We start from the raw sequence: 19,418 nt of genomic DNA, 5'->3' as shown, positions 1-19,418 counted from the left end.
GACCCCGAGGACGGAACCGAGTCGATCCGCGCTGAGGCTCCGAGAGGGAGCGTCGGAACCGAAACATCGGTCCGACTCTCGGTCCCGGAACCAAGGATGGATCTTGGCGCCCGAGACTCCAGTACAGGATCGGATGGAGTCTAGGTGAACAGTGCCGACCGAGAAAAAGACGGTTCTGGCACCGAGGGCTCCACAATCATCAGTTCAGCTTCTTCCGGCTCCGAAGACTGGACAGGTCTCGGAGGAGGAACAGATGGAGATAGTGGCAGGCCTTCAAGTCTCGACATCAACTGAGAGGAGACCGAGATAAGCTTGGATAGGGCCGTATGCTCCATCAATTTCTGCACCACACGGTCCACATCGGTGTCAGAAAGGGGCCTGGAAGAACGAGTTGAAGGGATCGAAGACGGAGCCGACCTCAACAGAGTCGGTGGAGGGAGCTCCGTCACCGGTTCCAAGACTCGAGGCTCGGAAACTGCCAACAGTTGAACACTCGGCCCCGAAGTCTGTGGAACCGGTGATCTAACTTTACCCGAAGAGCTCGGAGCCGATGACTTGGGCTCCGACGTCTTCGATTCCCTCGAGGATTTGGATGCCTGGTCTGAAGCATCCAGAGCCTCCTGGAAAGAGGGTTTCAACAAACCTCTGTCCATCAGTTTCCTCTGCCTATCTGTCATGACCCTCCCACTAAAAGAGTGACAAATAGAACAGTCCTCTTGTAAGTGGAGAGGGCCAAGGCAGTAGACACAGGAACTGTGGTTGTCCGTGACCGACATCTTTTGGCCACACTGGCAACGTTTGAATCCAGATTTCATTTTCTCAGACATATTGAAGTAAGAGAAAAAAGTCAAGTCCAGTAACAGTCAATCCAGAGAAAAAAAGGGTCAAATCCGGTAGATATGTCAGTCCGTTTGTCAATCCAAGTAGGGGTGGTAGGCCCCGAAAAACTCTATACCAGTTATATAGTTAAACTAAGTTAACGGTACCGAGAATTTCTCTCTCTACACACACACCATACACTAACTACAATAACTAGTGTTCTTAAACAAGTTCTCTTGAAAATTTAACAAAAAGAAAGTTAAATCTTATCTGAAAACCCTCGAGCTAGCCTCCAGCGATGCGAATGCAGCAGCGGCAAACTAGATCTGAGGTAAAGGCAGAGGGGGATTGTGGGTATTAGATGTCCTCGAGCTTCTTCTCGATGCAGAGCTTGCAGTCGGCCGGCACGGAGCCGAGGATCGGCTCCGAACCCATGTGTAAGAACAAAGGCGAGATTGAACACTCTCACATTAGTTCTTTCCACTCAGACTGCCAGCATCTCCACTAAAACTAGCAGCTGTTACACTGTTGATGATAAAAATGTCAAACCCTTAAAAAAAAAAAAAATTGGTGTAGTCAATAGTATTCCTATGCAAGGCATTCAGTGTTTTTCTACATTTAATATAGACGTGCTCCCAATTTTTTAGGTTTTCTAATCCCCCCCCCCCCCAATGTAAAAAGCAGTACATGAACTGCATGAGGCAAGATAAACCATAAGGGAGGTACTGCACTTGCACCTCCTGGGATGGGCTAGTTCTTAAGAAATTCTCCACTGAAACATAAATGACCCTTATTGATAAACCCGCAGAAATTGCAGGCCCCACATGTGCAGTCATCCTTGTACCCTCCTTGAGCTATCTCTACTACCTGGTATTTCCAAGAGATTTAATATTCCTACTCTGAGAAAACAAATCACTGGCGTGACCAGTAACAGTTTCTTGATTTCACTAGAAAAACTATATCCCAAAACAATCTGATGACAGTACTGTAAAAAAAAAAGGCAGCCACACTATACGGAATGGAAAAGATAGGGATAGACCTATCAAAATTAGTAACACTCCCGCCTTCAGCAAAATCCAGTGACAGAGAAACTGGCTTGATTTTCAAAATGGGGGGAAAAAAGGTCACTGGTGTCCCTTCTTATGATGTCCAAGAACTGCAACGGGTAGCCCCCATCAGTAACCGTTCCAATCAAATGTGGGATTTCATTGTTAAAGTATCTATCAGATTTTATTGTTGATAGCCCGACCATCTGGCCCTTGACAACAGACCTTTTTTGATGAAAGGGGTGACTGCTATCAGAATAAAGGTAGACATTTGAAAAAATCTTGTTCCTGAATATGTTAGAAGAATGGCACTCATTGCCAACATGGTGTTAGCTGTAGGAGAAATAGGTCGCATTAACCCTGTATTTTCAGTTGTTGGTCCATGGATACTTCAGGTTTGTTGGTGACTTGTTTATCCTTTGGTTATTTATACTTAGTGTTAACAAGATTAACTACTTGGACAGCTTATCAGATAAGAAAGCCTGATAATTAGAAGTTATGTACTCACCATAACGTTCCATCTGAGTAGGTGTATTCATTTGTCTGCAACCTGTGGGTTATGGATCCGATATCGGATCCGAACCGGCATGGTTAACCAGCTATGGATCCAAGCTCTCAGCTCCTCCCCTCACCCATAATGCCCTGCTCTCCCTACACGACCTCAGATCGAGTTTGCCAACAGCATAAACACCCTGAAAAGGGTAACACAACATATGCAGGAAACTGAAAGGCCAGGGGGATAGGAGGGTGGGATGGTTGCAGACAAATGAATACACCTACTCAGATGGAACGTTATGGTGAGTACATAACTTCTAAATCTGAAGTAGGAGATTCATTTGTCTGCAACCTGTGGGACAGAGTCCCCAGCTACCTGAATCTTGGGCGGCCATCATGGAAGGATATTCCGGAGCACCGCTGAGCCAAAGGATGCTCTACCCTAGATGTAAGATCCAACTTGTAGTGGGAAATAAAGGTATGAGATGAAGCCCACGTGGCTGCTGCACAAATATCATCTAGAGGAATCCTAGCCTTAAAGGCTGCCGAGGTAGAGACTGACCGGGTTGAATGGGCATGTACACCCTCCAGTGCGGGCCTTCCCGAAGCTTGATAAGCTAGTAAGATACATTGTGAAATCCAGCGAGATAATGAGACTTTGGAAATTGGCTTGCCCAAATTAAATTTAGCAAAGGAAATGAACAACTGGTCGGATTGCCTATGACCAGCCATCCTGTTTAAATAAAATCTAAGTTGCCTGTGAACGTCTAAGGAGTGAAGCTTGTATTCACCCTTGTTTTGATATTTAGGGAAGAAAACAGGGAGGTTAATGGATTGATTTATGTTTGCTTCAGAAGCTACCTTAGGAAGAAAGGACGGGTTGGTCCTGAGGTAAACACGGTCCGGATGAAAGACCAAGTAAGGAGGTTTAGCTGATAATGCTTGAAGTTCTGAGACTCTCTTGGCCGAAGTAATGGCTACTAAGAAGGCGGTCTTGAAAGATAAGAATTTCAGATCTACCGTAGCCGCCGGTTCGAAGGGGGGGGGCGGTCAAGGCCTGAAGAACTAAGGAAAGGTCCCAAGGAGGAACCGCTTGCTTAATAGGGGGCCTGAGAAGAAAAGTACCTTTAAGGAAAATCTTACACAATTTGGCAGACATCAGTGGACTGGAGTCATGACCAATGTGATAATGAGAAATTGCCGCAAGTTGTACTTTGACCGTGGAACTGCTGGCACCATCATTAAAAATAGTGGTTAAGAAGTCAAGCACCAAAGGGAGAGGAACTGTGAAGGGGTTTAGGCCTTGCCGCTCCGCCCACAAAGAGAACCGTTTCCACTTGCTACGGTAGACTTTCCTAGTGGATGGCTTATGAGCTGCCACCAGGATGGCCTTAACAGGAGACGAAATACCGGGAGTCCTGATCAGGAGTGGAACTGGAGCAGCCAAGCGGTCAGCTTCAGGTTGTCCAGGTTCGGAGGAGATAAGTGGGATGGATGAGATATCAGATCCGGAATGGGATCTAGAATCCAAGGAGGATTCACTGAGTGAGACCTTAGGAAGGGGAACCAGATCTGTCGAGGCCAAAATGGAGCAATGAGGATCATTCTGCACCCCAACCGAGAGGCTTTCTGAAGAACTTAGAGCATCAGAGGCAAGGGGGGATAAGCATAAAGAAGACCGGGTGGCCAAGCATGCACCAGAGCGTCTCTTGGGGAACCTCCGGGGGGAGGTATCAGAGCGAAAAAACTGTCGCATTTGGTGTTTTGAGGGAGATGCAAAAAGATCGCAACAAGGAGTTCCCCACTGTGCGAAGATGCGTTCTGCTACCTGAGTATTGAGAGACCACTCGCAGGGGGTGAGAATGGTGCGACTGAGTTTGTCCGCCAGGATGTTGGACCGACCCGGAATATGCGTTGCTATGAGAAAGCGGTTGGTGGAGATTGCCCATTCCCACACTCTCATGGCTTCTCGACAAAGGGGGTAAGATCTGGTTCCTCCCTGTTTGTTGATATACCAGACAACAGACATGTTGTCCGATTGAATCGCAATTGTTCCCAAGGGGAGAAAGGCCTGAAGTGCTAGCAACGCTAAGAGCACTGCTCTCATCTCTAGAACATTGATATGCAGTGAGGTCTCTGAATCGTCCCATGTGCCTTGGACCATCCGGCCTGCAAAATGCCCCCCCCACCCGAGGCGGGAGGCGTCCGTGGTCACCGTGGCGAGAGGGGAGAGGCACAAAAGGGGCGGCCTCCGTGGAGATCTGGAGAGTGTAGCCACCACAGGAGGGACCGCCTGCACGCTTTGCTGATCGCAATGGGATGATGCATAGGAACAGCAAGATACGACCACTGAACCATGAGTGTCCATTGAAGGATACGCATATTGAACCTGGCGAGAGGAAGAAGCGCTATCGCTGCCGCCATGGACCCTAGGGCCCTCAGGACCAACTCCGCCGGAACTGAGCTTGAGTGGAGAATGGCCCGCACCTGGAGTTGTAGGCTTTGCACTCTGTCCGCTGTGAGGAAGGCTCTCAATCTCCTCGTGTCTAACCTGGCACCTATAAAGTCTATGAGCTGCGTGGGTGCTAGGTTGGATTTTTTTGTGTTTATCGTGATGCCCAGGCGTGGAGCAAGATGGAGAAAGGAGTCTCGCCAAGAGAAGTAGATGCCTTGTTGGGGCGGTGAGAAGCCAGTCGTCCAGGTAGGAAAGACCTGCACCCCTGAAGCCTCAGGTGGGCCGCTACCACTGCTAATACTTGGTGAACACCCTGGGGGCTGTGGTGAGACCAAAGGGAAGGACCGAATTGGTAGTGACTGGCTCCCAGCCGGAGCGGAGAAACCTCCTGGAGCGCCTGTCCATTAGTATGTGGTAGTACGCATCCTTGAGGTCTATGGAGCACATCCAGTGGTTTTCTCCCAGAAGGGGGAGAATAGACTGCAATGTAACCATTTGGAATTTCTCCTTGGGAACTGCCAGGTTCAAAAGAGAAAGGTCTAAAATTGGTCTTAGATCCCCCGTCTTTTTTGGCACTAAAAAGAACCTGGAATAGAACCCTAATCCGATCTGGTCTGGGGGCCGGGCTGGATGGCTCTTTTATTTAGCAGATGGACAATTTCTGCCAAAGCGGCCTCCCACTGACCAGGTGGAACGTGGGGGAGGGACTTCAATTTTGGCAAGTGAAGAAAGATGATTGCGTATCCACTGGATATGATCTAGAGGACCCTGTCGTCTGATGTTATGCACTCCCATGCCGCTAGGTGCTCAACGTCCCCGACTGCCTCGAGAGTGGAGCAGCCGGGCAACCCCTCAGGGCTGCAGCGGGATTGATTCAGAGAAAGGTTCTCTGGACCCGAAGTTCCTGGGAGCCCCTCTGCCCCTAGGCGGCGTCCTCCCTGTCCTCCTCTGCCACGGAAGGACTGGTTGTCCGAGCAGGCTGGGATTGCTGCGACTTCGGAACCACATCTTCTTCTGACCCTTTTGGATCCTAGAATAGGGCCTCTGGGGTGCAGAGAAGCGGATTCGACGGCAGACAGCATCTTCCGTCCTTCGCTCTGGGTCAAAGTGTCACGAACACCCTTGCCAAAGAGGGCAGAACCATCGAAGGGCGTTCGCAAATGACGCCTTGAAGGGCTCAGAAATCACAATGGCGGAGCCAGGCCTGGCGCCTAGTAACTAGGCCTGCTCCTGCGGCTCTAAGCGGCACCTTCCGTAGCATGGGACAGTAGCCGCATAGAGGTATTAGTGACGGACCTGAGAGTGGCCATACGGGTGGAGTGCAGCACTTTGTCCTCCTCCGACATGGACTCTGGGGGGGATGCAGCGTATTCTTTTATAAGATCGCTGCATCCTAATCACATGTGCCAGGTAGTTCAGCGCCCTCACTGAGAAGGTCGCTGAACTAAACATCCGCTTCCCCAAGCGGTCCATCATCCGAGACTCCTTGCTCGGGATGGACTGAGGACTCTCCTGAGCAAGTTCCCTCTTGGTGGCCGCCACCGTCAACATGGCATCTACCGGAGGCCCCTTACTCCAATGGGCACGGTCAGCCGGGGGACTGAGAATACGGTCGGGCCTTTTTGGGATTGGCTCCACGGTGTCCGGTTCCTTCCACGCCCTGGTGGTAATGAGGTCCACCAGGGGGTCGGCAGGAGGGGACACCCAAAAGGTAGACGGGCCCGCTTCAAATGCCTCCAAGAACACGGACTCGTCCGAGGAAGACTTGGGGGCAGACCACCCCCCCCCCCTTATGCGGAGCATTTCCATGATGTCTCCAAATGAGACATCCTCGGGGGGTGATCTTGGGGAGCCTTCCCCTTCCTCCAAGTCTTCTGTGAGAGACTCAGGGGAGTCAATGTGCCTCCTTTTGCACGTATGTTTGCGGGGAACATCCTCCGGGGGGCTGTCAGAGGACTCCTCGAAAACAGTGACCTGTTCCAGGGGAACAGCTTGGGGCAAAGGAGCGGGCTGTCCCAAGGGCCGGATGGTGGAAGACTGACCCAGTGCAGATGGAGCGGCGGAGCGAAGCAAGTGCCGGGGGTCCGGAGACCCTCAACAGGGCCCTCTCCACTACATCAAAAGCCGAAGGGGAGCCGACCTCGACCAAAGGATCTGACAATCGGCCCCCCCTCGGATCCGAGTGGATCGAGCCAAGCGCCGGATCCGAAGGACAGTGCGCTCCAACAGACGGCGCCGCAGGAGCACTGATCCCCCCGGATCCGAAGCTCAGATCCAGGCTCCGAGAGGTCGGATCCGAAGCACTCGAGGGCAGGGTCGGATCCGAAGCACTCGAGGGCAGGGTCGGATCCGAAGTACCAAGTACTATCGGCGCCGACCCACCCCCGGCTCCAACTGCTCCGAACCCGGGTAGCGGGTCGGAGAAGGAGCAATTGGTTTAAAGAAAGGGGTCGAGCTCCCCCCCAGAGGGGGGGGGGGGGAGGCAAGAGCACTCCCATCTGCATCTGGGCCTGGATGAATCTTCTCATCATCCGGTCCAGATCAGCGTCTGACAGGCTATAGGTCGATCTCGACGAGGCCACCGAGGTAGGCTTAGAGTGCCTCCTGGATAGCCTCGACGGAGATCGGGTCTCCTCCTCCTCAGGTTCCAGTGAAAAACACACAGGTGACCGGAGCCGAGGAGGGGGAGAACCAGCAGACAAGGAGGCCGGAGGAGAAGCCCGCTTGGCTGGCGGGGCCGAAACAGAGGTCTCGGCCCGCCACTTATGGTGCTTCTCCCTCCGGTCCTTCTTTCTAGCTTCCCTCTTCTCCGAACCACTACAGAGGTAGAGTCCCAGGAGGAGGAGGGGTAGCCGGAGAGGAGACAACCGTAGAAACGGTTACCCCTGAAGGAGCGGAGGCCGGAGCCGAGTCCGGGGGCAAAAGACCCGCCAAGACAAGCTTGGACCTCCGCTCCTTCAATGCCCTGGGGTTGAACCCTGCACAAATGGAACATCCAGAAGTGAGGTGTTCAACGCACCGAGTGTGGCCATCAGCAGGGGAAAGCTTATGGCCACACCCGGAGCACTTAGAGAACACAGCTTTGGGTTGTTCAGACATCCCAAAGTACTAAAGTTACTTAAACTAAAGGAAAAGTAAAAGTAACAAAACCACACAACAGGCCCAAACACACACTACGCTACCAGCGAGGGGAGGGAAATAAGTAAAATTAAAACACTTAAAAAGTATAATAAGTAAAAGGGAAACCTAAACTTTCACACAACTTTTACACAAAATTTCAAAATTTAACTCTCTAAACACTTGAAAAATACACTTAGGTGAAGAGCTTAGGAACACCAATCTGGTCACCAGCGCGGCAAACTAGATCTGAGGTCATGTAGGGAGAGCAGGGCATTATGGGTGAGGGGAGGAGCTGAGAGCTTGGATCCATAGCTGGTTAACCATGCCGGTTCGGATCAGATATCGGATCCATAACCCACAGGTTGCAGACAAATGAATCTCCTACTTCAGATTGAATGTTATCCCTCTAACATTTTCAGGAAGGAAGGACACTTTTTAAAATGCCTACCTTCATTTTGATAGCAGTCACCCATTTCATCAAAAAGGACATTTGTCATGGGTCAGATGGTAAGGCTCATGAATAATATCAGACAAACATTTTGACAATGAAATTCAACATTTGATTGTTAGGTTTACTGATAGGGACTCTCTGTTATAGTTGTTAAACATAAGAAATAAAGTGGTTAGACACCGCAATCAATTTCAACAATTGGCTAAGCTTCTGGTGTCATTCAAAGGGGATCCAGTGTCGGTCAGCCTGGGATGACATGCTCGACAAGCCACGCTGCTTCAATAGACACAGCTTGCACCTGTCACCCTTAGGCTTTCGAATACTGGCCAAGGCTCTTGCCTAAAAAAAAAAGGCACTATGGGGGTGGCAAGGCTCAAAAGACAAACCCACCGCCGTAAATAGCACAAAGTAACAAAAACTGAGGGTAATGCTACTCAATGCCAGAAATCTAAACCTCAAAATGCACTCACTCGAGGAACTCCTCAATATGAAGAAAATCTATATATGTGCAGTAACGGAAACCTGGTTTAAGGCTCCAGAGAGCACCCCAGCACTACCAGGCTACAACTCATACCATACATTTTGGCCACAAAACCCGGACCGAAATACAAAAGGCAGGGGAGTATCCATATTCATCAAGGATACCCACACCTCCAGGTTAGTGGCACAGCATGATACTTCAGAGATCATCCACGTGCAACTAACAGGCAAAACTGCTATTCAAACTATAGCTTGCTACAGATCACCCACCATGTCCCAGGACCCCCACTCTGCATTCCTGGAAACAAAGGTCCTACCAAACACCCTGATATTGGGTGATTACAATTTCAAACTAACTGGGAAAACTACTCAAGTACAAACTCCCTTGCCCAACATTTCCTAGAATTTATAAACTCAAAACGCCCTGGATCAATTGGTCAACACCCCCACCAGAGGTGACAACATATTGGACCTGGTCAACACCAACATGGGAATTCAATGTTCCACACTGGAGGTCAACCCCTCACTGGTTAGATCTGACCATAAACTAAACTAATCACTGTGGATATCCACATCCCACCCCCCAGTCAAAGAAACAACCGTGAAAAAATTTTCAAAAGCAAACTTCACGTTACTTAAGACCGAGGTGGGAAGTTTCAAAGCCCCCATGCTAAAGGACAACACTGTCCAAGCTGCAAAATCCTTTACTAATGCACTCTACAGGCACCTACAAGAATGCATGGATCATGCTATTCCAAACAAAACCAAGACTCACTTCTCCAAGAAAAAGAACCCCTGCCATAAACAAGCTATACAATAGAAAGAGGAAACTAGTACAGAAAGCGTAAAATCCCCAAGAAGGGAAGACATCCCTGATCAGTATCAGCAAAAAACTACGTTCCCTCATAAAATCGTCCAAGGCTAGCTTCAAAAGAAAAATTGCCATTGACTCCAAAGATAACCACAAGGCATTCTTTAGCTATGTCAAGAATCTAAGTGGCAATTCTCAGATCTGCTCGGAGTTAGTGCAGAATGGCACAAAATACACAAACGACCGATATAGCAAACATCCTGACAAGACAGGTTCAGTGCAAACTTCACCCCCCTCTCACCCCCAAAACGGCCCATAACTATACCAGAAGAATGACCCTGAAATCACAGACATTCTGGTTAAAACAGCCCTCTCCAAAGCCAAAAAACACAGCATCAATGGGACCGGACAGTGTCCCAGGCTGCATCCTACACTAGCTCAAAGATAAACTAACCCCTCACCTAAACAGACCATTTAAACTCAGCCTCTCCACAGGCTACATGCCCACAGAGTGGCGGACAGCAACAGTTATTCCGCTCCACAAAGGTGGAGCCACAACAGACCCCAGGAATTATCGCCCTACAAGCCTGACTAGCTTGGTCTGCAAAGCTATGGAGCACATCATCATGGATCTCGTTAACAGAGACATTGGAAACCTCTAAACACTGGACCCTACCCAGTTTCGCTTTAAGGGCAGATCATGCCTCCTAAACCTGGTGGACTAGTTACCAAGGCTATAGACGAGGGAAAGGTGATCCACACAGCCTACCTAGACCTTGCAAAGGCCTTCAACACCAGTCCCCACTCCGGTATTATAGACAAGCTCACCAGCCTGAACATAAACCCCTATGTCACGAGATGGATTGCAAACTGGCTCACGGACAGAACCCAAATGGTAAGAGTTGCAGGAGCTAGGTCTGACTCTAAACCAGTTACAAGTGGCATTCCTCAGGGCTCAGTCCTATAACCCCTCCTGTTCAGCATATACTTCTCAGAGGTACAGGCAAGCAGAGGACTATGGCTAACCAAGTTCGCAGACTACTGCAAACTAGGGGCTATAACGGACTCTCCGGCTGACAGACATCCTCCAAAAGGGTCTCACCAAGAGATACCTGGTGTCAAAACCATGGCCTCAAGCTAAACGCCAAAAAGTGCATAGTCCTCCCCTTTGGGAAAAAAAAAAGTACCCACAAACTACCACATAGGTGGTAGCCCCCTAAATACAGAAAACATAAGGGATCTGGGGACCCAAGTAGATAGTAACCTCTCCTTTGATAATCACATTGCCAAATTGGTTAGAAAATCCTTCTATGTGGCCCACTTAATCACAAAAGGGCTTGCATCCAGATCGAAAAAAAGAGAGGTCATTGCACCCCTCTCTATGCATCACTCAGACCCATCATAGAGTACAATGCCCCATTTGGGATGTACCTTACAAGACACTGCAACAACTGGAAAGACCACAGAAGTACCTCACCAAGAGGATCACTGGCCTCAAGCAGATGCCCCATGCAGCTCGACTGAAGAAGCTCCAGCTGTACTCAGTTGCATACTGCCTACTCAGAGGTGATCTTTGCCTGACATACAAGGTCATGTCCAACCCAGAATTGATGGACATGCTCCACCTAAAGAAAACCATATCCCCTCGAGCCACACGCTCCAGGGATCTAAACCACACCACAACAATAAATAGGACGTGCTGGAGGGATAGATTCATGTCCCAGAGACTTCCCATGCTCTGAACAGGATTCCAAAGTACATTAGGCAGAGCTCCTCGCCAACCCTCTTCAAGAGAAACCTCGATGAGTAGATGGGAAACAAAGTTTACCTCAAGGATCACTTCAATGGCTCTGCTGGACAGAGGCACAGGGAAGTAATCTAAGGGGGTGGCGAAAGCCAACACATTCCAGCGAGGCTTATAAATGCATTCAGGCAGATAGCCTAATACCTACCTACCTATGAACCTATACAATCCAGTCCCATGGAAGCTGTGTTCTTTGCCTTGGATAAGGCCTTTAACACTTTATCTATGGAGATTTGATGTGTGAGGCAAGTACTGGGGATGTCGAATGGGCCTTTGGGAGAACAGGGGGGTGAAGTTTGCATTGAACCTATCTGCTAGCAGGTTGGCCAAGTCAACAGGATCAGTGTAAGTGGTACCATTAAGAACCAATTTGGAACAAACCTGTGCTTTGACATGGAGGTTTCTGATGTAACTGAAAGGCTTTGTGGTTAGCCTTAGTTTCAATTCACGATTGGTTTTGGAGGTTTTCACCAATGATCTAATTTGCTTGTTGAAGCTAAGGAGGGAGCTTTTCCAATTGGGAATTTGTACCTTTTTACCCTTGGACAAAAATTTCTTCCTTTTGTTGTAAAGCCTGTTGATATCCACCACTTGGGTTTGTGATTCCTTGAGGCACAGGTTTTGGTTCTGTTGGGTATAGCTGAGTTCATGCAGTTATACAACCACTTGTATACTACACTGGCATACTGTTCGACATATTTGTCTGCATCCTGGGGGGGGGCAGTGTGAACCTACTGATACCCTCCCTTAGAAGGGTGTAGTCAGTATCTGAGAAGTTTTTTTTGCCTGGTTATGGCTGGGGGGGGGGCATTTGGACTGGACAGACTGATGATCCGATATCACCAGGGAAGAACCTACTATGGGGGTAGTGCTGCGGTCACCCATGTTGGTGAGAACCAAGTCTAGAATGCTATCCCCCCTTGTAGGGGATGAGACAAGCTGGTCTAGTGCGTTAGAAGTGATGAAATCAAGGAATCGTTGGGTGAGTTCATTAAAGCAGCAATAGTTCACCCAGTTTATGGAAGGGTAGTTTAAGTCACCAAGGATCAGGGGAGGTACCTTGGACTCAAGTAGGTCCAGGTAGAAGTGGTTGTCCGAAGTCATGGGGGGGGGGGGGGGTCTACAGCTAGCTATAACTTGGATAACTGTCTTGCCAATTGTCAAATGGACCTGGAGATGTTTTAGTGCATCATGCTGGCAAACCAGTCTGGAAGTGTGCTCGTCTTTAATGAAAATAGAAATTCCACCACCCTTCGTCTTCCCAACCTCATTTTACGGTTGGGATGTGTGGAATGAGGTATAGCCTGGTAAGGCAGAGTGCTCTCTGCAGGCTTGAACCAAGTTTCCATAACTGCACAGATGTCAGCATCTTCCAGTGCTAGGACAGCCTCCAATGAGTGCATTTTCAGGTTAAGGCTCCTAGCGTTAAGAAGCATGACAGTCAATATTTTATTTTTGACAGATCATTTATGTTGGAAAATTTGATGTGGGACATTGCTAAAAAGGCACAATGGGGGAGGCAAGAGCCTTGGCCAGAATCCTGAATCCCAGGGGTGACAAGTGCCTGTTAACCATGTCATCCAAGGTAGACAGATACTGGATCCCCTTGGAATGACAGCAGAAACTAAGCCAATTATTGAAGTCAATTACTGTGTTGGTACTGTAGTATCATTCTTGGTGAAGGTGGGATACTGCTTAGGGCTACGGTCATACCTGCCTGGGCCACATACTCCGACAGCTCAATTATGTCTCTCTTCATATAGTGCAGGGAAGTACCAAAAGAATAAAATCATTACAGAACATAACATAAGGGTGAAAAACTCCAGTTGTGTGATGTCAATAAACAAATGCTTACAGTTAGCACTTCAAGGGCCAGTAACATAACTGTGCCGACTGCTGAAAGCGAGTCAAGTTTTAAAATCATGTTGAATATCAGCAAGAACGTCATTTGTTTTCGAATGTGTTAAAGGAAATAACATTTTTGCGCAAACAAGTTTACAAAGGAGAAAATGTTAGCCTATAACAGCCTGAACTATGGGGGGGGGGGATTCTTGGAAATGAAAATGATCAGGGAAGGTTCAAGTTAGGGGTGATTTGTAGAGGAGTATAGAAAGTTAGGGGTGATTTGTAGAGGAGTATAGAACAGTTACAGCCAAAATACCCAGTCTCCATTGCATAGCAACAAAACATAGTATTCTATGCTACAGCAAAATCTACACCAAATGCCAAGATATTACCGCCAAGGCCCATAAATCTATGCAGGCAGCTACCCAGTTCACAAAAACAGAGTGAACACCAAAGCCCAAATTAGCCACCACCCATACTTGTAGCTCATTGACCATTTTTATATTTGCACTTTTCACATTCACAGATTAACCAAGCCACTTCTTGGGTCATAGAATAAAATACCCTTAAAAAAAAAAAAAAAAAAAGTGCTGCATACAACTAAGTCCTACCACAACTCCTAATAATTCCCACCTGACCGGCCTTCCAGAATAAAACCAAACCCACTTTCAGACCACTTCCTTTACATCCCCCTGCATCCTCAGGACCAATGACAGGGAGCACCCATAATCTAATGCTATGCTAGCTCTCCACGTGATACTGTCACTGAATGACAACCCATAAACGCGACTAATCCATTTTCCCAGAAGCTCTGACAAACTCCCAGATTTGTTCAATACATTAATAATATACCCCAAAACACAATATACTATCAGAAAACACTTGGATCTGGAAACAGGGACTTAACCTGCTTGACATTAATCCTATACCCAGCATCACTCCCCATTCCAACACACCTATCTAGTGTAATGACTAGGTCCGAAACTACTCCGCACTCACACTATCTCCAGAAAATGCCATCTTAAACCGGGAAAAGAAGGCACTTCATTTAATGGTACGATCACTGCTCCAATCTGACAGAAGTGATGTTACTATTCTGCTCTAACTTACAGGTCTAGAGTAAAAGAACTTTTAAATCCTGCCACATTACAAATACATTTTACTTTGTGGCCTGTAAATATCAAAAACAAAATAATAGCAATCCCTGCACGTTCTAAAGGATCATCAAGCTTTAAAAAAAAAAAAAAAAAAAAAAAAAATAGCATGCATTACAAAAATTACCTTTAAAACTCCCCCATCTTTTTTGAGAGTTACGTCCTCTCCTTCTGTGGAGACTGGTTCCTGGCCCACGTTTTTCTCCTCTTCTGCAGTCATCTTTTTAAACCACTTAACAAAAAATGAACACAATACAGACAAAACTACATATAGTGAGTAAGTGCTAACAAGTTCACGTTTTTAACCATTTAATTTGGACTTCCTGCGCAATTATTAACAACACAACTCCCCAAACATCTCAACCATTTGATTACACCAGACGTCCCCTAATAAGTGACGAGTCAAGCATGGCAACTGCCCGGTACTTAAATCCCCCGCAAGGGGGAAGGGCAACGAACTTTCCAGAGAATGAAAGAAAGCGAGTAGGGGTATGCTAAAAAGTGCAGTACTAAACAAGCAACACGAAGCGGTGCAGTTTATTTTTTTTAATATAATACACGACGGTGGGATATAATTTCTATTTTGTTAAGCATTGCAGCAAGCATAAATGTATAGACCTGGCGATAAACACTTAATATTGTAGTACTGTTTTTATTTTGTCATCCAACTTTTCACTTGCCAGTTTTTGTGGAATTTTCCTTTTTTCTTTGTATGTTCATCCATTCATTGTTTCAACATGAAACAACACAAACCAAATAAAACACATCTTATTATCAACTGCTACGTTTATTTTACCGGACTCACTCTGAAATGGTCCATTTGGATTCAGTGCACTAACTTTTAATTTCTCACAGCAAATGCAACATTTTTTAATTTAATTATAAACTTAAGTGTATACAAGCTACACAATTTTCTTTAACAAAACACGTAATACAAATTTTATGTAAAAAAAGATGCCACTGCGAAGATATATCCCGAATAATTTAGTCTTGGCCCTGATACACGTTACGTTTATACCAATAGCAACTAGTCTCTAAACAAGATAACTTTATTGATACTCCCTAACACCACCCGCCACAAAACAGACAAATGGGCGTATATTTTGACTTCTTCCGTCTCCAGCAAGCCGGCGCACATGGCTTTATTCTAAAAGGGGAAGTACTTCCTTGTTTTCTTTTTGAAATTATGTCAGAGGAGGAGTTTAGGGTGGGTTATGCGAAAGGCGGGAGGATTTGTGATTATTTATTTATACAGTACTGGTAGAGGTTTTCACATAGTTGGATGTTTTTGGTTTCCTTATATAGTCGCGATCTATAATAAGAAACGTCTTTTGGATTGTAGTTGTAAATTGTAGGTGAGTTCCACTTGTACGTTATCTGATCGTCTTGTTGGTGTATAGTTTGCAGTTCTAACTTTTTGGAAGGTATTAATTTAGGAGTATGTTAAGGGATCCAAACAGTGGGCGACACTAGACATCCACTGTCAGAACAGTCCTTTCCTTGGTAAAACAAGACGTTGGGCATGGTAAACAAACGTTGCTTTTGAATGCTGCAATGAATCGCAGAACTTGTGCATGTAGTAATCATGTTAAACAATAGCTCTCAGTTTTAAATCTCAAGAGTATAGATTTTCTTACAAAATGTGTGTGATATTTCTTAACACTTTTTGGAAACTCTCCGCAGGATTAAATGTGTTACATGATCGATGGGATTGACTATTGTTTGTCAGTGTGTTGCTTAAACTCACTAACCCTATTTGACAAATCTGTTCAAGGAGGAGTAGAATTTTTGTGAGACAAAATGATGACTTTGCTCTCAAAGTGAGGTTGAAATGCTGTTGAGAGGAAATGAAGAGCTATAATATAGTTAGTTATCTCTTGCACTGTTGAGCAGTATCAAACTCCATCCAAACCCTGTCCAATACTGGTTTGTGATGAAGCAAGCAGGAATTTAGGTTTAGGGAGGGGGAAGGGAGTCTTGGGTTTAGGGAGTGATGTGGACTTTAGGGTAGGATCAGGGTATTAAACAGTAATGTTGGGTAGGTGTGGGAATACATCTGTGTATCTCCCGACCACATTAATAACACTCACTGCATGATAGCAACATTATTTCAACTACTGCCATTAAACAACAGAACAAAAAGTAATTGCTCACAGCAAATGTAACTGGAACTAGTGGTATCAATAGAACAATTTCCTGATATTGTGGTAGAAGCAGAACCATGATAGATGGAGGGGCAGTGATTGAGATGTAAATATCCCATGGAATACTGGTGATATGAGAACTAGGAAAGGACTGCTAAATTAGTGTGAGTTGTATCCCTCTGTAGAAAAAAAAAATAGCAAGTAGAACCAAACCTACGAGTAATCATTCAATAAATGAGACACTGTGAGTCACAGTGAAGTTCTAAAGTGACAGGAAAATCTGTGGAAAAGTTTTTTTTATTAAAAACCATTCCTTCAGAGGAAAAGAAACGGCAAGATGATGTATTACAGCTTTAAAATGACAGAAAAATGTGTTGACATTCTTAATGGGAACTTAAATGTACTACATATAAACTAGTGGACATGAATGCAGCCGACCTAAGAGCAGGGTAATTATTGTCGCTCTATGTCTGACATCAATCAGGTAGTATTAGAGTCTATTTAAAAAAAAATTACACTTGGCCCTTGTGTCCTGATACGGAGGAGAGGGATAGGATTTCAAACTTAGAATTGGGTAGCTGTTGAGTGTTCTCCAAAGAATATATCTCACCTTCATCTTAAGTATAGACTCTAGCCAGTGAAATCCTAGTTGACTTTTGGAAGGAAAGGCTTTATTTATTTGTCTGTTGACTAGGAAAGTCCAACTGAGCAAAACCCATTTTCAACAGAGGCCCAGGGAGAAAATCTCACAGTACCTTTATATTAGCAAATGAATTTAAAAGTTACATTTCCTAGAAAAAGAATGGATAGAAGACAGATACAGTACTTACATTAGTATGTTTATTTATTGACATTTGTTGACCAGGAAAGTCCACTGGGCCAATGACCCATTTTCAGTGGAGGCCCAGGGAGAAAAGCTCCATACAATCACAAAAATCTTTACATAGCATCAGCAGAACTTTGAAAGTCAAGACAGTTTTTACACAATACAAAGTGAAGTAGATATACAAGACAAATACGTATTATAGAGGTATAAAATTCAAGAAAATAAATTGTGTTAGATTTTTAGTAATTCTGTTTGGATATTTTCATAAGTAAGAGTATTGTTTAATCATGTATAATTGTATATAGTTCTGGTATTTATAAATTCTTGCAAGAAGTAAGTGGATTTATACTTTAGAGGGCAAAACGTAGCATAGGGTGTATCTAGGTAAGCACTGCAAAGAGACAGATATTTCGAGAGTATAGTTATTAGAGTTTAGAGTGTGGTAGAGGAGATACAAAGTTGTACAAGATTTAGGTGACTTGAGAAAAGGAGAGAGAAAAAGAGGTGTATGATTTGAATGGGAGTAGGTTAAGATGAGAAAGAAAGATTGAAGAAATGCTTTGATATTGGAGAGTCAGCCTGGTGAGAAATGTAAGACTTTGACAAACTAATGCAGTGAATCTGCAAACCTCCAATGGTCATGAAGGTATGATTGAATTAAAATAGCAGTATGTCAGAACTAACATCACATCTAATTCACAATTCTAACAGAAGGAAAGTAAAGCAATGTGGTTTTCAAAGGTGAAATTAAACCATGGTGTTCCAGAAGTGTTAAGAAACAAAGTAGAAGCTGAGGAAGTATTTAGAGTAATCAGAAACAAGCTGGCAGTCTGGAAAAAAAAATGTCTGAGGAGAGGATGAGAGCTATATCAAGAAGAGGAATGAAAGCCTTAGGCATGAGAAAATAAGGTGTCACTAAAACCTTAGGCATATGAAGATAAGATGTCATTAATCATCTATAGAGAGTGATAGAGTCTGTCTTTCTACTAGTAATGCCTCTCCCTCATAGAGTATACTAACTTTACTTTGTTCTTTCATTGCTTTCCCATGTTTATCTGAAATAATAATTGCATGGTTGTGTTTTATAGTTCATAGTCTGTGATAAGTGTGTAAGAACCTAAAATCTTATTAAAACACAGGATCAGTGAAAAAAATAACTTCTAAAATACTTCACCTCTTTCTCTACACATTTTTCTCCAAATGCATTGCTTTGCACTGGTTAAAAGTAGTCCCATTTAAGCCACTTAACTGTATCCTGAGGATCTGCTGTGTTCCACATCTTTGTCATCTGCAGTAGACATACTCTTCCTTTCTCTTCATCCTATCTCCTTACTACAGAGACAGTTTACTTTTGTGTTGTATGTTCTTTTGCACAGCCATTTTTTGATGGTTGTTAGTGCAGAGGTCTAAAGCTGTGAGACGTAGTTTCTATGGTACAGGGTTTGATTTCTGTGGCCCTCATTTGTCTACTGAATGACCATGAGCAAGTCACTTAACCAGACGTTGCTCCTAGGTCACGCCATGGAAAGGGCTGTGTCCAGTGAGCCTACCTGATTAAGAAATGGGTGTTATGTAGTATTTCACTTTACAGCCCAGTCCTTTGCTGCCTAGTTTCTCTTTTGTTCTTTTATATGGCATTGTGTCAGGTGCTTTGCTAAAATGTAAGTTTCCACTCGAGCGTCTTCTACGCTCTATCCTTGTTCATTGCCTTTGTCACACATTCAAATAAATTAGCCAGGATTTTTCTAGTGTAACTTTCTGCTGTGAATTCATACTGTCTGTCTTGCACACCATTGGCCTGTGAACATCTTTGAAAAGATGTTTCATATTTCTTGCTGTAAATATCAGTTCTGCACAGGCTTTCATTTCTATTCTCCGTCCTGATTTAATTTATGAACTAGAATTACATCTGCCCTTCTCCAGGACAGGGGACCACCCCATTACATATTGTTTGTGTAATACATTTTG

The 19,418-nt window shown here is 45.3% G+C and overlaps 2 protein-coding genes across 2 annotated transcripts in view; one reads left to right on the top strand and one right to left on the bottom strand.

Moving 5' to 3' along the window:
• Nucleotides 1–14,890, bottom strand: part of FKBP4 (FKBP prolyl isomerase 4) — a 514,476-nt gene extending 499,586 nt beyond the window's left edge. The window contains exon 1 of the mRNA XM_044087184.1: nucleotides 14,608–14,890. Coding sequence (XP_043943119.1) covers nucleotides 14,608–14,700 — 93 coding nt within the window. The 5' untranslated portion in view covers nucleotides 14,701–14,890. The remainder of the gene's footprint in view (nucleotides 1–14,607) is intronic.
• Nucleotides 14,891–15,625: 735 nt separating this feature from the next.
• The window catches only part of DDX11 (DEAD/H-box helicase 11), a 1,280,855-nt gene continuing 1,277,062 nt past the window's right edge, over nucleotides 15,626–19,418 (top strand). Inside the window, exon 1 of the mRNA XM_044087617.1 lies at nucleotides 15,626–15,835. The gene's annotated coding sequence lies outside the window, so the exon portion shown is untranslated. The remainder of the gene's footprint in view (nucleotides 15,836–19,418) is intronic.

This window comes from Protopterus annectens, chromosome 11.part0 (genome assembly GCF_019279795.1).
Source record: "Protopterus annectens isolate FY-2018-M chromosome 11.part0, PAN1.0, whole genome shotgun sequence".
In the NCBI taxonomy this organism is placed as follows: Eukaryota; Metazoa; Chordata; order Ceratodontiformes; family Protopteridae; genus Protopterus; species Protopterus annectens.
This window is presented reverse-complemented; position numbering and strand designations above follow the sequence as displayed.